The 18,187-nt window shown below is 41.5% G+C and overlaps 1 protein-coding gene across 3 annotated transcripts in view; it reads right to left on the bottom strand.

The window, feature by feature from the left end:
• The window catches only part of LOC145434039 (angiotensin-converting enzyme-like), a 78,346-nt gene that overhangs the window by 17,385 nt on the left and 42,774 nt on the right, over positions 1 to 18,187 (bottom strand). The window contains exons 12-16 of one of the 3 annotated variants that reach the window (XM_080311319.1): positions 15,515 to 15,641; positions 15,292 to 15,436; positions 13,929 to 14,027; positions 13,742 to 13,864; positions 12,416 to 12,735 (exon numbers count right to left, since the gene is read on the bottom strand). The exons of the other annotated variants lie outside the window; for them this stretch is intronic. Of the exons in view, the coding sequence (XP_080167445.1) occupies positions 12,573 to 12,735; positions 13,742 to 13,864; positions 13,929 to 14,027; positions 15,292 to 15,436; positions 15,515 to 15,641 (657 nt within the window). The 3' untranslated portion in view covers positions 12,416 to 12,572. Of the gene's footprint in view, positions 1 to 12,415; positions 12,736 to 13,741; positions 13,865 to 13,928; positions 14,028 to 15,291; positions 15,437 to 15,514; positions 15,642 to 18,187 lie in introns of those variants that run through there. 3 annotated transcript variants of the gene reach the window in all.

Raw genomic sequence — 18,187 nt, 5'->3', positions numbered from 1 at the left:
GGAAATTACTTATTCATTAGATCTCTGGCACATGCTGCACTGCAATAAGCCGGATGATGTCAACGTAGCAATGTTCCCGATTGCAAATCTCATGCCCTGCTTGAACAATGAACATGTTTATTGATAATCTGCGAAGATCAGCTGATATACAGATTCGGGCGACGTTGAGATAAAGCAAAATTATAATCCTGAGTTGCCCCAAAAACGTGGAAAATTGTAAACATTATATGGTAGCTGCACACATGCGTTCGGAAACGCGATAACTGCAAATATAAATAATAGATATGGCGGCAGAAAGAACGGCACTTGCGCAAAAAGCTATCTTTCCATAATTCTGAATACGCATAATACACATAATAGTGGATTCCAGGAAGTCCTAGGCTTGGAGACCTCAAATTATTATCGCTTTCTCCGCTTCCACAAAACTAGCAACAAAAATCCGCTATGATTCTTCGCTAAACTCTTATGACGCCCTTCGGCAATCTACGACCCGCGAACTCGTTTCATGACATCGTACTAGCGCGCGGACGACTTTAATTTTATGAATAAAACTATGTGCGAATTGTAGTATCTGTCTCTTCTATTTTGCGCAGCTACATCTAGTAAAAAGTGAACGAGTAAGCTATCTCTTCTGAAATGGAAAACACAATCCGCGCAAGGTAACGCGCCAAGCCTTTTTCCTGGCGGACGTCTAGCGTAAAAGTATTTACTCTCGCTACAAAAGATGTTATTCTCCCCGCTCTAGTTCTCTTTATATTGTTTCGTCACTTCGCCATGAAGCGATATTCGCCGTTCCATGACGAAGAAGTTCCATTCACAAAAATATCGTGTTATCTGGTATCTGCCTTCTAGCCAGATTACTTCGATATGACTCGTTTCTGTTACGCGGTACGCGATGGGTTCATAGAGAATACTCGCTTTAGGATGTTTATTTCCATTTCTAATACTTTTGGACTCTTGACATTCGCTTGGCCTGCGAATTTTACTGACCAAATAATTTCAATCATATTATCGAACATTTCCCTTACTGGTAAGTGTTACTGATCGTGATCATAGTTTATGCAATTAAATCTCCTCGGGGAATTCTATCACTTACACAGCGCTTGGCGTTACTGATGCAGGCCTCACACACCGCTGTTTCACTGGTCGCACTTACAGTACTGTACTCATTAGGAACAAGGAATAAGTCTGTATTCAGCAGCCTTCCTCAGCTGAATGTGCCAAGAATACGACATAAATTTCTTCTTCACCAAAAATACGTTGCTGGCAAGTATCTCCGTCACGTTTCGAGAAAATTACTCGTTGCAAGCAACATGCGTCTAATCGATAATTTCTTTTCTTGGTGCAAATCATAAGATTTCAACATACACAGCGCATACTTTGCACTTACCATTTTCAGTAGAATTCCGGGCTTTATATGGAGCGTGACATCTATTTCTTATCCAAAATATACTCTTTGTAATATGTTAGTGTGAATGTCTGAGTTGGATAAATGGTTAAAGTGCCAGTACGATATAAAATATTTGTGATACTGAAGGTATTACCCTAAACATATTAATACGATTTAGCTTACCAGATGAATAAATCGATTAGTACTTGTTACTTGTACCTGTAGGATATCTTTGATCATAAAAGTGTAGCTGCTTTCGTTACGGAATTAATCTAATCCACTCGGCCTTGCCAAGATCGGTAAACAGTGTTTAATCGTTGACTAATTTCGCAGATATGAATAGTGTATTATGACTTCATTTCATGACTTTCGGTCGTTTCTGAATGTTCCATCAGCATCATCCCAATGATTGGACCAAATTGATTTTGCGGATTAACCATATTCCACAAAGCGTTGCCTTCTTAATATCCTACTTATAAGACAATATTATATCTCTGATTCAATTACAAACGGAGTCTCGTGTATTCTCAACTTCTCATGCGCAGTGAATTCCGCAGCCGCTTAGCAACGTGTTTATCTGATATTATAGCTCAGTGATTCTAAAACCCTTTCTGCCGCGGCGCTAAATCCGAACCTTAGGAACGATGACACTGGACTTGTGACGTCATCATGATAAACGACCCTCGCCGGTTAATGCTTTCCCTATATAATAGTACAAATATCGTAACAGGAACAGAAACATATCCCAACTGTACGTATATATTGCAATTGCATAATGCATTATATATGCTATATCTACGGAAGAGCAACATTGCCATCATAACTCACATTTTATTTTTAATATATAGCTCATGGTTTGGAGGTCCTTCTCGTGTGTTCCATTGCAAAAATAGTCAAACTGGAGCGAATCACTACCCATTTTCAAAAAATCCGCGATTCAAGGGGTAAATCGTGGAGATTCACGATTTCACAACCATAGAGGGCAGTTGGCGTTTCGGTTCAAAATCATTGAAATTTCGTCAGAGTATTGTTGAACGATAGACCTTTCATTATCCGCCAAGCGGGGCCTACGATAGGACCCGCTCCAGCACTTCGTTCTCGAGCGATTTATGGACATCAAACATCACGGCTTCAGATGTTGCGCGGCGAGCAATGTAGTCGCGAGTTTGTGCTGCTGTCAATTGAAATTATACATTTTTTTCGAAAATTATTGTGCGCGAGGATATTTAACGAAATTCTTGAATTCTTTTCATTACCACTTTTCCATTTTCCTGAAAATTTCCACATAAAGGAAGGTCACCGTGTACCCAATCGCACAGCGACCAAGTCGAAGAAGAAGTCGTGAAATGCGCCACTCAAAACACGTAAAGTGTTGACTTTGCGCCGCATAATGGGAAACGGATGTCAAAGTACGTTAATATCAGACTGAGAGTTATTTTAGTTACCATCACATTTTCGTTGTGGTGATGCTGTATTTATATTGTCATTGTACTGTTTTTCGGTTGAAAATTACACTCTCAGAGTCCACCGTCGACTCTAGTAACCCTGCTCATGCGCTAGACTGTTAGAGGTTTATCTATGTGCTCTTGATCAAAGAGCATTAGAGATCGGTTACATAAAATCCTATACCCAAAGGGTGATGTGCTATAAGTTGATAGTTGAAGATACCATCCGAAGAGGAAGAATCGCCTGGCCCGTGATGTCATCATTATTATCAGGGACAATAAAACGACAGCAGCATTATCTGCCTGCCCGCAGTAGCGTACGCCCATCGCTCGCAAAAATTGAATTGTGATGTGTTTTGTACCACCGCTACTACAACGGAGTTTTGTTTATGATGAGCGTACGGGAGTATTGATTGGTTTAAAATGGGTGTTTTACCCACCCTTGTTTTAATCTGAATACCGCGACTTCATTTCTACTGGCATGTCGCAAGGGTTCGTCAACGTAATTTCACCGTTACACAATACGTTAACACCTTTCCCCACCACGTCCATGAATTTGGTCAGTAACGTCATCTACATGGTTGCAGAAAATGCCTTGCAAATAATAGTTTCCTAAAAGAGAGGGCCACAAAACAATACATGCCAGTTACAGGAGGACGCCACAAAATTCACGGAACAAAGTAATGACACGATTCGTTTGTGACGTCAACACACTGGTGCGAAATAATAGGGGCCGCATGACGTCCTAATAATTTGAAATAGGTGATAACTCAGCAAGCCATCATATAGTCGTTTACATGGTCATCAAATTTTTAAGCTTTGGTGAGAAATTGTAATGTGGTTTCTTTTCCATGTAGACAGCCCTCAGATGGCGGAGATTGTCCGAGGAGCATACTTGTTCTATTTTTCCCATACAGACTGTACGAAACGAAACTCCAGTCGATCTAACTGTAATTCTTACCTGGACTTGCAAATGCGCAGGTGCGAACATCGCCATACCGCGAATCATCCGAACGAAATAAAGCGTTGCAAGTCAATAATTAATTTCTTCACTTGGGCCACTAATTGCCACTCTCTTCTATATTTTATCATCGAAATGGAAGTAAAATTGTTTTTCAGGCCTTCTAATTGCTCGGCACCATTTGCAAACACTTGACAAATCTCACGATGCAGAGAGAATGATATTTTAAATATCACATCGATTCGGGTTGAACTGCACGCGTGACGAATGAGCGCTTGTATCGTCTGCGAGTTACGCTTTGTTTTGGTGTGCTAAAATATAGGAATGCAGCCGATGAAGTACCTGATAGAGAGGAAATTTTATATATCGGTACGTTACAATACACAATATTATGCTTTACACTGCGATATTTGAACCTTTCTTGACCAGCAGTGTGCCACAACTGCTTTCATTGTGTCGACCATTTGTTTTCGAATGGCCATCTTCTTGCTCATGGCACCCTGTATTGTATACCGATACATGCACATTGCACAAGTTAAGTCATCTTGATTCTCGAATCATCAATAGCACAACTCAAAATCGCTCGGTGTTTTCTGTTGCATGAATCATTTAGTCCCAGCAATACTCTCCGAGTCCTTGACAGCTGAAGTGATATTGCGAATACAACCTCTGATTTTCGTGTACGATTCATTTATTTATCATATTCTGAAGCATAACGCAAGAATAATCATTGAGGTAACTGACCACAAATTTTGTTGATGAGGTTGCGAATTTGATTTGATATTTTCGATGGGGCATGGGACAACCGCTTTCAAAGAGAGCAATTCGGCGCAGTGCCGACTAGGGCTACCCTACGTTCTGATTCTGCGATTATATCCACCAGCACCTAACCCGGTTGGTTGGGGATATATCCAGCAAATAACAGCACCGGTAGAGTGAATCAAATGTGAATCTTGAAGCTATGAGCGTTTCGCGCGGTAACGATCTGTTCTTAGAAGCCTACAGGTAGGCTAAGTCGAGGCAACATATTCCGCAGCTTCCCGCAGCAATATCTCACTGTCATTTGTCAGAGGTTGAGTGTAAAGAGCGTTGATCAAATATTAGCATTCGTATACATCGGATGTGAGGCTTTCATACACAAAGGGATTACGGTGCTTGTAATAAGTATAACTCTCACCCGTTCATTTCGTATTGTTCACAGTATGTCAGTATTATCTATTCAATGACGTTGCCGTGATGGCGATATTTGGAGATCGTCTGCTACTTGCAATGTGCTTATCGGGTCAGTGACAGCGCAGCTATCTAGATTTTCAAAACATACTGGATAAAACGTATGGTTGTAGCCTACGCTTCCACACCCATAATATGTGATGATTCTATTATATTTCAACGAAGATTGTTTTCGCTGCAGGCACGTAATCGCTCATATCTTTTTATCCAAATCATAACTGACAGATCGGATATGCTATTTTAATGTCGCGCGATGCCGTGTTTAGCGAATTGTTCACCTCTGGCGCGTTAAATTCAATCTGTGCTAAAATGGGATGAACTCGAGTTCTTGTGTTGCAGATACGTCGCGCGTCTCAAGACCTTTGTTGAAATTCGATGCGATCGATCACTAAGTAACATTTAATATCTCCCAACGCTAAATTTAAACGTACAGGATTAGATCACTCGCGCTTTGTTTATGTTGGAGAACTCAATTGTTAGGCAACGATCACGTAACAGGTTGAGTGTCAGCAGTGTCTGTCTACAGTGCTACAGTTCGACACTATACGCTCATTAGGGCTCTTCAAAAATGACTTTTTTTCTCAAATCGTACTGGCTACTTGATAAAATTGTTAGGTTGCCTAATTTAAGCCTACACACAAAATTTGGTTCAATTCCAGCCAGTAACCGCTTTGCTACAGGAGAAGAAAGTTTCTATTTATTATATAAAAATAAATAATAAAAAATTTCAAAATTTTCTGTTTCTGTTCACCCCATGAAAGTGTTAGGCTGTCTATAGAAACGATGCTCACCAAATTTGGTTCAATTCCAACCAGTGGAAGCGTCAAATATACCAATTACCAATCATAACAATTGTTGTGATAATTCTACTGCTCCGCGTCCCTAGTTCATCAATTTCTCACCATGGCATGGTAAATTGACTCGGGACTTATCAGAAGAAGCGGGCATGTTATATTTAAATCCTAATCTGGCTCAGTAGTCGCGTGAAATTTAAACGTCATTCGAAGTTTTAGGTCACATCCTAATCTTATTTTGCCAATATCGTAATGCTGTTCAATCAAATCGTTTCCAATCAAAAGCCATGTCAATGAACATTGTTCATCGCTGACTTGTTTGTTCATTTCAATTCGGCCCAGTGGGAATGGAACTTCAGAAATTCAGATACCGATCATGAATTTATGTTCGACTTCAAATTGTATTCTGATGGAATTTTTACCTCTGTACACAAAATGAAAATGATTTCCTTTGTTCTCTTCCATCATCTACGGCGAAAGTTTACGGCAAGGGTGTGCACGACGCACGTGCAACCTTGAATACAAGAGGGATCAATATAAATAACAGGATCGCACGTATATTCAACGTAGGCTGGTAGTGGCGTTCACGAAAAATAGTTTCGATTTCGCTGATCGTATGTCAAGCGGAAAATTATGTCCGGAAATAATCCGAAGTAGATCCCGGTCAATATTAATATTTCTGCTCATACCGACATCGCCGATTTATCATATTTTTGCCGATAAGCCGATGTGTTGCGCCGAAATCAAAATATGACATATTTTTTTCAGAACTTCTAATTGGTGGCAGTATAATTACAAAAATATATCCCATGTCCTATCATTTACAATAAAATTCTAGCTGAGTAAGAAAGCAGTAGGCTACTTTACTTGCAATTCAACTACATGGAGCACTTGTAGTTCAGGAAACACAGTTTATAATTTTCACCAATATTATGTCTTATAGCGCAATATAGAGCCTGCTGCTCAGGACTCAGGAGCATTCCAAGGGCTACCTGCAGGACCGAAACAGCACTTCGGCAGCCCCCCCCCCCCACACACAAAAAAAAAATACGTTGGTCTTGGGCCACCATAGGGTGAAAAACCAAAGTTATGGGAGTGATAAACCAAACTTTCCTAGACCCCCCCCCCCCATCAGCGTGTACCTTTTTACCGCTGCTTATCAGCGAGATCTGTCTAACTTTTGGTGAGTCAGCTGCTGTGGCCTAAGCGCGCTATGCGCGAAAAAAATATATAATTCATCATTAAATCGGTCAATATGTTCCGGAATTGCATGTAAATTGCTATCAAATTGTTATCCTTTCCCTGCCAACATAATCAGATTTACCGGTAGAGCTGAGGGAGGTGTCATGGAAAATATGGGGCCCGTAAATAATAATCAAACAGCTTCGGGTGGACCCGTTGGTATGATGACATCGTGTCTGCTATGTCAAGAGATATTGAAATCACTTAAACGTACTAAACTAAAAGACTCACATGATTTCAAATTGGTATTTCTTCACTGCGCGATAGCATTTGTCTTGTGCTGTTCAGATTGCCAAGACAGGTACGTTTGGCGTCAGCCATTTAGCACATATGGACAACTAAACTTAGACATTTATATATAACTTCTCGGAGTCGCATGTCACATGGCCTAAAAAGTCGAATGCCTTGGTGCGTCGTGGCGCGCTAATGTAGGGTTGCCATACGTCCGGAATTTCACTGAAAAATCTGCGTCCGGGAGGAATTTCTAAAATATGCCTAAATGTCCGGAATTTTGAAGGCTTGGAGCAGGCTCAAAAGTTTTTCGTAAATACACATAAACAATATTATTTTCAAGCAGATGTATGCTATTCAAAATTGTTCTTCGCGCCTCGCGCGAGTTAATGCAACGTGTAATGATATCAGTATGAGCTCCAGGCACCACCCTCGCCAAAAAATACAATCAAAATAAATATAAATAACCATCATTTACTGAAATAAGTTTGATCGTAATCGCAATTATAAGCTAACGGTATATTCCTAGAGTTAGGTAAGTCTGATTGGATGCTTCAATCACAGACAGTGGTTCCAAATCTTGGGGTCGTCCGCCTTTATTTGGAGATCGCGATGATGTTTGACGTAATCAGCTTTCTAGGCCGTGAGTAAGTTTGGGCACGCTGAAATTTTTTGTAATCAGCTTATCAAGTTTTGAACTTCGCCACGGAACATTTTCAAGTGGGAAATGAGGTCGCGAGCATAAAAGGTTGGAAATCACCGGGTGTGCAACCTGCTGGTGCATTTTACAGTAGCCTAATATATCGAAGAATCAATATTATTGAAAGAATTCATGCATAAAATTTAACAACCAATTGCATATAGTAAGTGCCCAACAAGTTAAATCGACTACCCTATGGTGGGCGCAAGATCAGTGCTATTTGGGCGGAAGGGGGGGGGAGAAAAAAATGTTGTTTCGGACCTGAATAAAACACATGAAGAGATAGCCGCACCGACCTAGCAGTATAGCAGGGCTGTCAAACACAATCCTGACAGGCCAGACACGGCCCGCAAACGATTTCATCCGGCCCGTGCAGGAATCTATTGCAAACCCTAGCAAGTAGCAATTACCAGAGCTCACATTACAGATGGCCCAATGCACGACCTATGTTCCACTTCATTCCTGTATAGCGTATGTAGTCGATGGGAAATGCTTTACTAGTGTGACGTCATATTGACTGTCAATGCGTTACACCTCATTTTAAAATCCGCTAGTGGGCGCTACAGAGTGTCCGGAATTTGCTTCACAAAAATATGGCAACCCTACGCTAATGGCCCACGCCGAAGAGCGGCGGTGCTCGCCGTGTGGTGCATACTATGTTATATCCAGCCTGTCTGAGAGCCAATTACGGCATTGGCATAATATGGCAATCTTTATGTATGCTGCCAATGGGAACTAACGAAAAGTAACTGACCGCAAGTTCAATAATGTGACTGACAATATAATATCATCGACCCACACGGCTCCCTGTAGTGCATAGACTTCATCAATGTGTGATTAAAAGCAGGGCCGTAACAGCACGTCGTCAGCCCCCCCCCCCAAAACGTTGGTCCTGGGCCCCCCCATAGGGTAATAAACCTAACTTCTGGGGGGCTTCGCCCCCCAGACCACCCTCAGGGTGTACGGTGTTTACAGCTGCTTGTCATCTATATTGGGTGTCCGTTTAGTGAGTCAGTTTTTATCGCCTAAATGCGCGAAGCGCGAAAAATTTCTATAATTCATGACTGAATCGAGCAATATGATCAGGAATTGCATATATATTGCTATCAATTTTTATCCTTTCTCTGCTCACGTAATCAGATTTACCGATAGAGCAGAGTGAGGTGTGTTTGAAAGGGTAGGACCCCTCAATAATAAATAAACATCTCCGGATGTATTGTATACCCGTTGGCAGGAACGAAACAGCACTTCGTCAGTCCCCAAAAACGGGAGTCTTGGGCTCCCATAGGGTAGGGTTACCATATTTCTGTAATCCAAATTCCGGACACTCTTTAGCGCCCACTACTGGATTTCAAAATGAGTTGTGACGTCACACTAGCAAGGCTTTACTCACAGACCAGAGGTGGTCACGATCCGGTTCAGGAATATGTGGCTGTGTGTTATGTAACCGGGACCGAAATCACTTTTTTTCATTCCCTTCCCGCTCAAATAAACAATTATTTTGAGCCCACCATAGGGTAATCGATGTCACTTTCGGGGGATGGGGTTTCTGTATGATTCTATATGCATCTGGTCGTTAAATTTCTTTGAATGAATTCTGTCAATAATATTGGTTGTTCCATATATTACTATATAGTTACTGCTCTCCGCCCACATGATCAGATTTGGCGGTAGTGCTGGTGGAGGATGATGAATTCGAAAATACGGGGAGCGTAATTGTACATCGTTAAGTCATGTTCACATGTCCCACCGATAAGATTGTTTATCAGCCTTATGCCGGTGCGCACCACGGAGCTTTATAAACACGTCACATCCAGTGGTTTTCAACCTTTTAGGGTCGCGACTCCATCTCCAATTTGAAAATGTTCCGTGGCCCAGATCAAAATTTGACGAGCTGATTACTAAAAGAAGTCAGCACCTTTGCCCGGACTTACTCGAGGGCTATTTTGGAAGCTGATTACGTACAACATGTTCGCGAACCCCAGAATAAAGGCAAACCATCCCTACGTCTGGAACCACTCTCTTTGAATAAAGAATTTAAACGGCCTGAACGATATCTAGGAATATACCGTTCTCGTATAATTGCGATTAGACTTATTCCAGTAAATAAAGGTAGTTTTTATTTATATTTTATTGTAATTTTGGCGAGGGTGATAGTAAATGCGATAGTAAATCGCGCGCAGCGCGAAGAAAACTGTCATGCATCAGCATAAATATTCCCCAAAATAATGTTTTTTATGTTGATTTACGAAAAAATTATGAGGCTACGTCAAAATTCCGGACATTTGGCATATTTTAGAAATTCCTCCCGGACGCTACTTTGAACAGTGAAATTCCGGACATGTCCGGGAAATTCCTGACGTATGGCAACCCTACCATAGGGTGACAAACCGACCCTCCAGGCCGCCACCACGTTGTTCACTTTGCCACGAAAGTATAGATGTATTGGCCAGGCCGTGTTATTTTTGGCATATGCCAAAAATTGCTTATTTTTGGCATTTTCAAATTTTTATTTTTGGCAGTTTTGGCATCTGGCTCCTGAAATGCCAAAAATAACACGCCCTGTGTATTGCGTAGCAAGCCAGCGCGAAGCGCGAAAATTTTCGATAATTCAAGATAAAATCGGTCAGTAAGACCGGGAATTGCATATATATTGCTATCAATTTCTTGTCCTCTACACTCAGTTGCTCACGTAATCAGATTTACCGGTAGAGCTGAGTCAGGTGTTGTCTTGGAAAATGTAGAGCCCGTAAATAATACCGTAATAAATAACACCTTCGGGCAGGTGGATCCGTTGGTATGACTTCGTTACATGATGTTATTGCGTGGCCTCCTGTCTGCTATATCAAAAATATACAATCGCCGAAACGTACTAAACCAGTGATTCCCAACCGCGGCCCTGAGGGCCGCATGCGTGTACTAAACTAAAAGATCTCACGATTTCAAATTGGTATTTCTTCACTGGTATATAATTTTTCCCTGCGGGGTGGTATTTGTCTTGTGAGGTTCAGATTGTCCAGACAGGAACATTTAGGTGCCAGTCATTTAGGCGCCTATGGACTATTAAACCCACATGTATTTTGTATATATAACGAAGTTTTCGGTCAGCACAAGGGCAGTCCTTTCGGTCAAGGTTTTCTCGCTGCCGATCGTTTTGGCACACTTCTTGCAGTCGCATGTAACATGGCCCAATACTTTATACGTCTTGGTGCGTCGTGGCGAGGTAATGGCCGACGCTGATATGCCCATTTCCAGGGTTGTAATGACTCGAGTCATGACTCGACTCGAGTCTGACTCGAGTCATGATTTTCTGATGACTCGACTTGACTCGAGTCATTTTCTCAAAATACGGAAATGACTCGACTCGACTCGAGTCAATCTGTGTATTGACTCGACTTGGACTCGAGTCATTGCGCATGACTCGAGCCAAGTCATATGACTCGAGACGCAGACGGCCAAGACCAACATTTCATTGTAATTTCGAAGAATAGTAAAGTAAACACACTATTGGGATTTCGTCTATTGGTACTGGTACTTGCAAATGCGAACACAAACTGCTAAAAGTGATGAAAATTAGTATATTATAAATGCGAACCATTCGATATCACCAAACAGAGTTATAAAAGGTGGGTTTAACAAGACATTAACAGGAAACTGAGCAGTCAACACAATGACTTGGACTCGACTCGAGTCATAATACCGTGACTCGGACTCGACCCTCTTTTCGCTGACTTGGACTCGGACTTAACTCGGTGGTGAATTGAAAATGACTCGACTTGACTCGAGTCAAAACTATAAAAGTGAGATTGACTTGTGACTCGGTGCCTTGTGATTTGGTTACAACCCTGCCCATTTCTATAAATCTTGCGTATTTTTTTTTGTGGGAAGAGTACCCAATATTCAAGATACTTGGCAACTTGAAATCGCGGATAATTTTGGATAAAGTTGCCTAAAATTTCAAAAAATACTCTATAATTTATGCTAATTGACGAAATAATTTTGGGCCTCCTTCGAGCTCGCCCCCCCCCCAATTGGGGGGTTTGGGGTTCGGCAGTTACGGCCCTGATTAAAAGAATACCACTCATCATTTTGCCTTTAACTGGAGTTACACGAAAGCCACAAGCCATGCGCATTGCGTAATTGTCTCACGCATAGCCTCGATTCTCTCGGGCGTCTCGGTAATCTGATCATCACTCCTGATGACAATATAAATTCCTTTGGTAGCCTACCAAGTACCGCTGGGAGCGTGCGCGCTTCCGACTTTCATCCCAGTCGTTTGATCTCAAGATATCCTAACAACAAGCGATACAGTAACGACCCGCATACTATCAGGCAACACAGCATTGGTTTCCGTAATGCATTGCAATTACCGAGCAGATCTCTGGCATGTGACACACGCAAATGCAACCAATATCACACTGCTAAAATATCCCCTGTGTTTAATCGGTGCACTGTACACTACAGACAACCGTGTAAACCTACGAAGACCACCAATGATTGGTCGGGGCTTTCAGTACTTATAAAGCTATTGTCTCCTGAATATGCGTTTCATTCCCGTTGAGCAGTGACAGCAAGCGATCTACCATCCGACGTGATTTCCCATTCGTTGATTCTCTTGTTTCAACCAGTTCAGCAACGGTCGAAAGTAGCGAATAACGGCACTAGCGTTCATCTTCCGCGTGCCGGTCAGTTCATGGAGCGCGACGGGCCAAGGCTGGCTCTGTCCCATTTGAAGCATTTTCCTGTACATGGAAGGTGTATTGTAAAGTCTTTTTTGCGGCAATGGGGCGATGTTACCAGTATATGGGAAATTGTGCATCGCGAATGTAATCTGCGCTGCGTGTTTGCTGTAGCTATGAGAGATCGGCCGACAATAGGTAGTGGCGATGCAGAAATTAGACAATGCAATGGTAGACAGAACTTTCAATATATCGTCCAATTATAGATGATTAACAGGCAGGTTAGTAATCTATAGTCAATCGATCGACAGATTATATTTTCAAAATGTACAACGCGATTATGCAAGATACACAATGTCCTGTAAGCCGAGCAGATAGGGGGATGCCGAACGACCAACCAGTTGAGGTCTTTGGAACTGGCATCTATACCTCGACCTACTGCCCGATGTCATAGTCCTCTTTGATGTTATTTTTTCTTCGTCGGTCCCGTTATATAAGCTATTTCTTGCTCTTTTTCTTACTTTATCGGGTCTATTTACTGAGCTTTTTTGTCGCCGTTAGAACAACGACACGGGGGACGAGGAGCCCAGAATAACCTTCGACGGCGAGGATCGAGCTCGGGCTGCCTTCTTGAATGGCGCCGACGCTCACCACTACGCTATCTCCAATAATACAATAATATTACATATCAACTGAAATTTTGGCTAGCGATTAATGGCGATCATCAATTCCGAAAGAAATTAGAAATAGGAGAAATAAATAGTAGTATACTATAATATAGGCCTACTGCTATAGCCACTATAATATAGGCCTACTGCTATAGCTACACTTTTCGACGTGGGTTAATAATGATCTTGGATGTTCTCAGTGTTCAGTGCTCACATTATCATAATCTGGTCTCGTAAGCGCCGGGAATTGAGACGACCTGACAATTATGAGTATGACAGGTCAGCACAGCGTTATAACGAGAGCAGGGACTTCGATTCATTGCTCATTTGAACGCATGATGATACAAACTTCACGATAAAGAACGTATGCAGTCATATTGTGATCACGCGCTTATTCATACCCGAACTTTTCCCCGGCTGTTTTAGATCCGGAAAAGTCACATCGGTGGAGAGGTCCAGTCTGTTTAGCCAGATCACACAAAGCTTCCAGAAATTGAAATTGCAGTATGTGGCTGACAAAATATCTGAACAGTATAGTAAAATTCAACATTCTTTATAAACTGAAGAATGGGCAGATTCGAGTCGTACCTGACGTACGGCACAAAATTTGCGATATGATATTTTGATGCTGGGTCGAAATCCTTTTCGGTACGCATCACCGGAGGTATCAAGCCTTGGTATTTCTTTCTGAAATGCGTGAGATATTTGTAAATTAATATTGTTGTAAGTACGCACTAATACACTGTACCTACAGTACTACGGCTACCATATTTTGAGATACGAAAAAGAGGACTCTTTTCTAAAATACATAAAGCTCTAGCACCGGAAAATAAAACCGGTGATTTTGAAAACTTTTCAACCGATAGTACTGTGTTGACTAAAACTCGGGGTCGAGTTTTTGATCGAATTTTAATACTTTTTCTAGAAAAAGAGGTCAAATTCCCAAAAAAGAGGACATTTGGACGACCTCTGAGGACACTTTCAATTTATTGACAAAAAAAGGATACATCCTCTTCAAACAGGACGTATGGTAACCCTATGCAGTACATTGTCTTAGGACCCTTCCTCTAATCGCCATTTATGGTTTTGACTCTTGATTGTATTGTCTTAACGTGACGAAATCTTATTTTCTGGAATCTCTTTTTGTATACCATTATAATTATTGACCGTGATGCATTTCTTTGTTCGCAATATTTTACCATGATGCAACAGACCGACAGCTGAGAAGCACTGAATCTTTTTGTTTAATAAACAAACACAAAAACCTACAGTACATGTACAAAAGAACACCATACCCCGAATTTTCAGCGATTTCGTATGGATTACCATGCAGATGGATTCAATAGTCAATACGGATTGTTAGAATTGCGTTTTAGGGCACTAGACACGGACAACTGATAGGCCTACTGATTGACAACTTCACCTCGGAGTCAAAAGCGCACAAGTACAGAACACGCGCGTCAACGAAGAACAACTACCATATGATCAGTTCGGAATACAAGAAAACGCATTGCTCTATCAAGTATGCCGGACCACAATTGTGGAATAGCATCTTGCCGGCTATCCGACAGTCGTCGAGCATGTCCGCATTCAAGTCAAAAGACTACTCCAAGTTGTTTCGACACCCTCCTATCTTTTCATTGTATCGCAGTTTTGTGATGTTTTGAAATGATGACAATATTAAAAAACTAATGGTTCCAAACTGAATGATTTCTTGAGTACCGGTCATTTATGAATACCCTACCTACATACATCTTATCTACATGCCATTTCATCAATATTTTATCGACAGAGGTGTGTGTTTGATTGAAGGAATAATGTAAGTCCTATTATTTTTTCACTGCGTCGCAATCTTGTGGTGTTTTTAACTGATGAAAATGATAGTATAAATGGTGATGGTCATTCCAGTAAAATCCATACTCAACGCAAGCCTCCCTATATACGGATATACCTGTAGCGCCACCAGCCGGCATTCATCTGGTCGTAAGGTATAACTCCGCGCGCGACATCCCATGACCACTTCGCCATCGTGATCGCATACGGGAAAAAGACCAGCTTCGCAAGGGCTTTTTGCATCAAAAAATTCATATCTTGCCCTGAATCGCAATAGATTGATTTCGGTTATCGGATTTGGATTGGTAGCGCTAAATCGGACGAGTAAATAGAAAGCGTACTGTCTTGTAAAGCAGCATCGCCGTCGGAACGAGTAAGAATGCCCAGCTTCTGCAGATGAGTCGGTGATATAACGGACAGTGCAGCCGTGTCACCGATCGCTTCGTGAAAACCATGGTTGGCGCCCGACTGAATTATACGAGCAATTGTGATCATTGGAGATAATTACAGGTGAATAGGCAGGACACAGCTAGGCAAAGAGTGCCTTTACATCAGTGTTGGGATGACTCGAGTCATGACTTGACTCGAGTCAGACTCGAGTCAACTTTTTCGTATGACTTGACTTGACTCGAGTCACTTTGAAAAAATGACTTGACTTGACTTGACTCGGCGCTTCAGAAATGTGGATTGACTCGTGACTCGGAGCAAAATTTACGAGTCAATTTCAAGTCATCAAGTAAACGGTGTCAATTAAATATCTGTCTCTTTTTTATGTTCGGATTATTCGCGATACGCATGTGTCACTTGTGAGAGCAACCAGTCATTCACTGATTGTACCTTTCAGTGGCACCCCTTGTTACATCACAAATAAATTGATCGAAAACGAACTGATGACAGCTTACGTTTATGTGAAATCAGAAGTATAATCTAATAGCAAACGTATCTCTGTTTCTTGGACGGGTTACATCGCGCAGTGCCCACCTTAGCCGACCTCCTTGTATGAATTGAATGGAACGAATGTAGTTTATGCGTTTATATTCTCACGGATGTGTAGATGCAGGCGCGTATCCAGAGCGCGAAAAAGGGGGGGGTTTTGCGTTACGAAATAGGCATCTTTCGTTTATTTGAAATCAAGAAGAGGCGTTTCTTACACAATGTAAGATTTAACATCATCATGAAAACTACATAAGGCAAACACATATAGTTCATCATACTATTGAACGTAACAAGACATTGCATCCAGCACAATCTTGAAAGAATGTCTTCATTAAATGCAAGCATGCCTATTATATTCTCGTCAATGTTGTTTCAATCTTTGGAAAGGCATCTTTCGTATAGGCTAATTGAAAATAAAGAGACGTTTCATAAACTTTTTGCGAACTAAAATCATCATGAAACATAGTGTTACAGAAGCATTTGATCATAATATTGACTGTAAATTAAACTTGGATGAAAATTACGGAGCATAATCGTTTTAGGTTAATTCTAGAAAATTTCGTCTTATTTGCGTCAGTGCTGCAGTGGTGATCGGTCCAAGTATATCTTTCTGTTGGTTGATTTTGTTTTGTATTCGTAAGGTGCGTTACGAAATAGGCTATTATGACGTCATCATTACAATTACTCGTCTCCACGCCATGGCGAATATTTACGATATTGTATAGTTTAATAATAAAAAGAGATTTGCGGTGAGTGGGAGACGTACGAATACGATACAGACATGCCTGAAAATCGCGTTTCTTTTACGGTATGATTGAAAGAAATTCGTAATTGCTCACATTTAGTCATGAGCCAGCAAACGCCGCCCGTCTCCAAGCGCCTAGTTCCGGCCAGAGATGCGCGATTTTGTTGGGTTTTGACGATATTATGCGCACGGTCGGTAGTATCGCAGCGGACGAACAAGCGCGGAATAAGGCGGTAGCATAAACGAGGGCGATCGCAATCGCCACAGAGAGGTCGGGAGAGGTGTGAACAGTGTACGTCGTACACGAATGTGTGCTTTTCGATGGCTTTACTAGCCTGACGGCTGAGCGTGTAGTACGCGCGAAGGTAATTCGACTTTAATTGCAAATACGCAAGTCAGTCAGTTAATAAGGGCCGAAAACTCATTATCTTGATGTTCGTTTGTTTCCCGTTTATTTAATTGAAAGACGATATATATATATAATTAATACAGAGTACACACTGGGATAATAATAAATTGATCGACAGAGAAACTAGTCAGCCGATATAATTAGGTTGACTTTACTACTAGGCCTACTCAATTCTCCCGTTCAGCGACATCACAGGCCTGTATTTGGACGCCAGCAAGCCACCTAATAATCGGGAACGTGGATTGCTAGGCTTGTATTTTGAAATGTGAATGTCAATCGTAGACTATTTCTCGCCAATAATCGCGAAGAAAATGTGGATTTGAGAATAGCATTGTCGTACCGGTGCCGCCGTGTCTGCGTCTCGCTGATCAATCAACACGCCGTGCAATTCTTAATTAGGATTTCGAGGCGAGCAGGCGCAGCGAATTCGCGGGCGATGTTGATTGCCGTCAACTTCGTCTTTGCAATTACGTATCGCGTCGGCCAATTAGATTAGATTTTCCTAAAATGCGTCTCTCGTTTTAGCAAGGCGAGAGAGAAATCGAGGGAAGAAAGTTGAGAACGTCAGCAACTACTGCTGAAATGTAGCTTAACAAGCGCAGAATTCGTATGGAATTAGCGAAATATAACGACCTATTTTATCCTTTCGACTAATTCGGCGCATGATTCCAAGATTTGCTAGGGGTTTTAGTCCCCTTAAATAACATTAACACGCCATATTCGCCTTCTCATACGTAAAAACGAATATGTTAAACTAATAAATTAGCAAATACTAGAGGCTATATTTTACATCAATTTTTAGGATTTTGAAAAGGGGGGGGGTTCCGACCCCCTAAAACCCCCCCTGGATACGCCACTGTGTAGATGGGTAGTGTATTACCATATCAATAATGTTTCAACTTCTCGACGCTTCGTATTCGATCC

Source organism: Botryllus schlosseri, chromosome 2 (assembly GCF_051294905.1).
Source record: "Botryllus schlosseri isolate E-star chromosome 2, Bs_hap1, whole genome shotgun sequence".
NCBI classification, from domain to species: domain Eukaryota; kingdom Metazoa; phylum Chordata; class Ascidiacea; order Stolidobranchia; family Styelidae; genus Botryllus; species Botryllus schlosseri.
The sequence above is the reverse complement of the archived record's forward strand: the minus strand, read 5'-3'. Positions and strand labels throughout refer to the sequence as shown.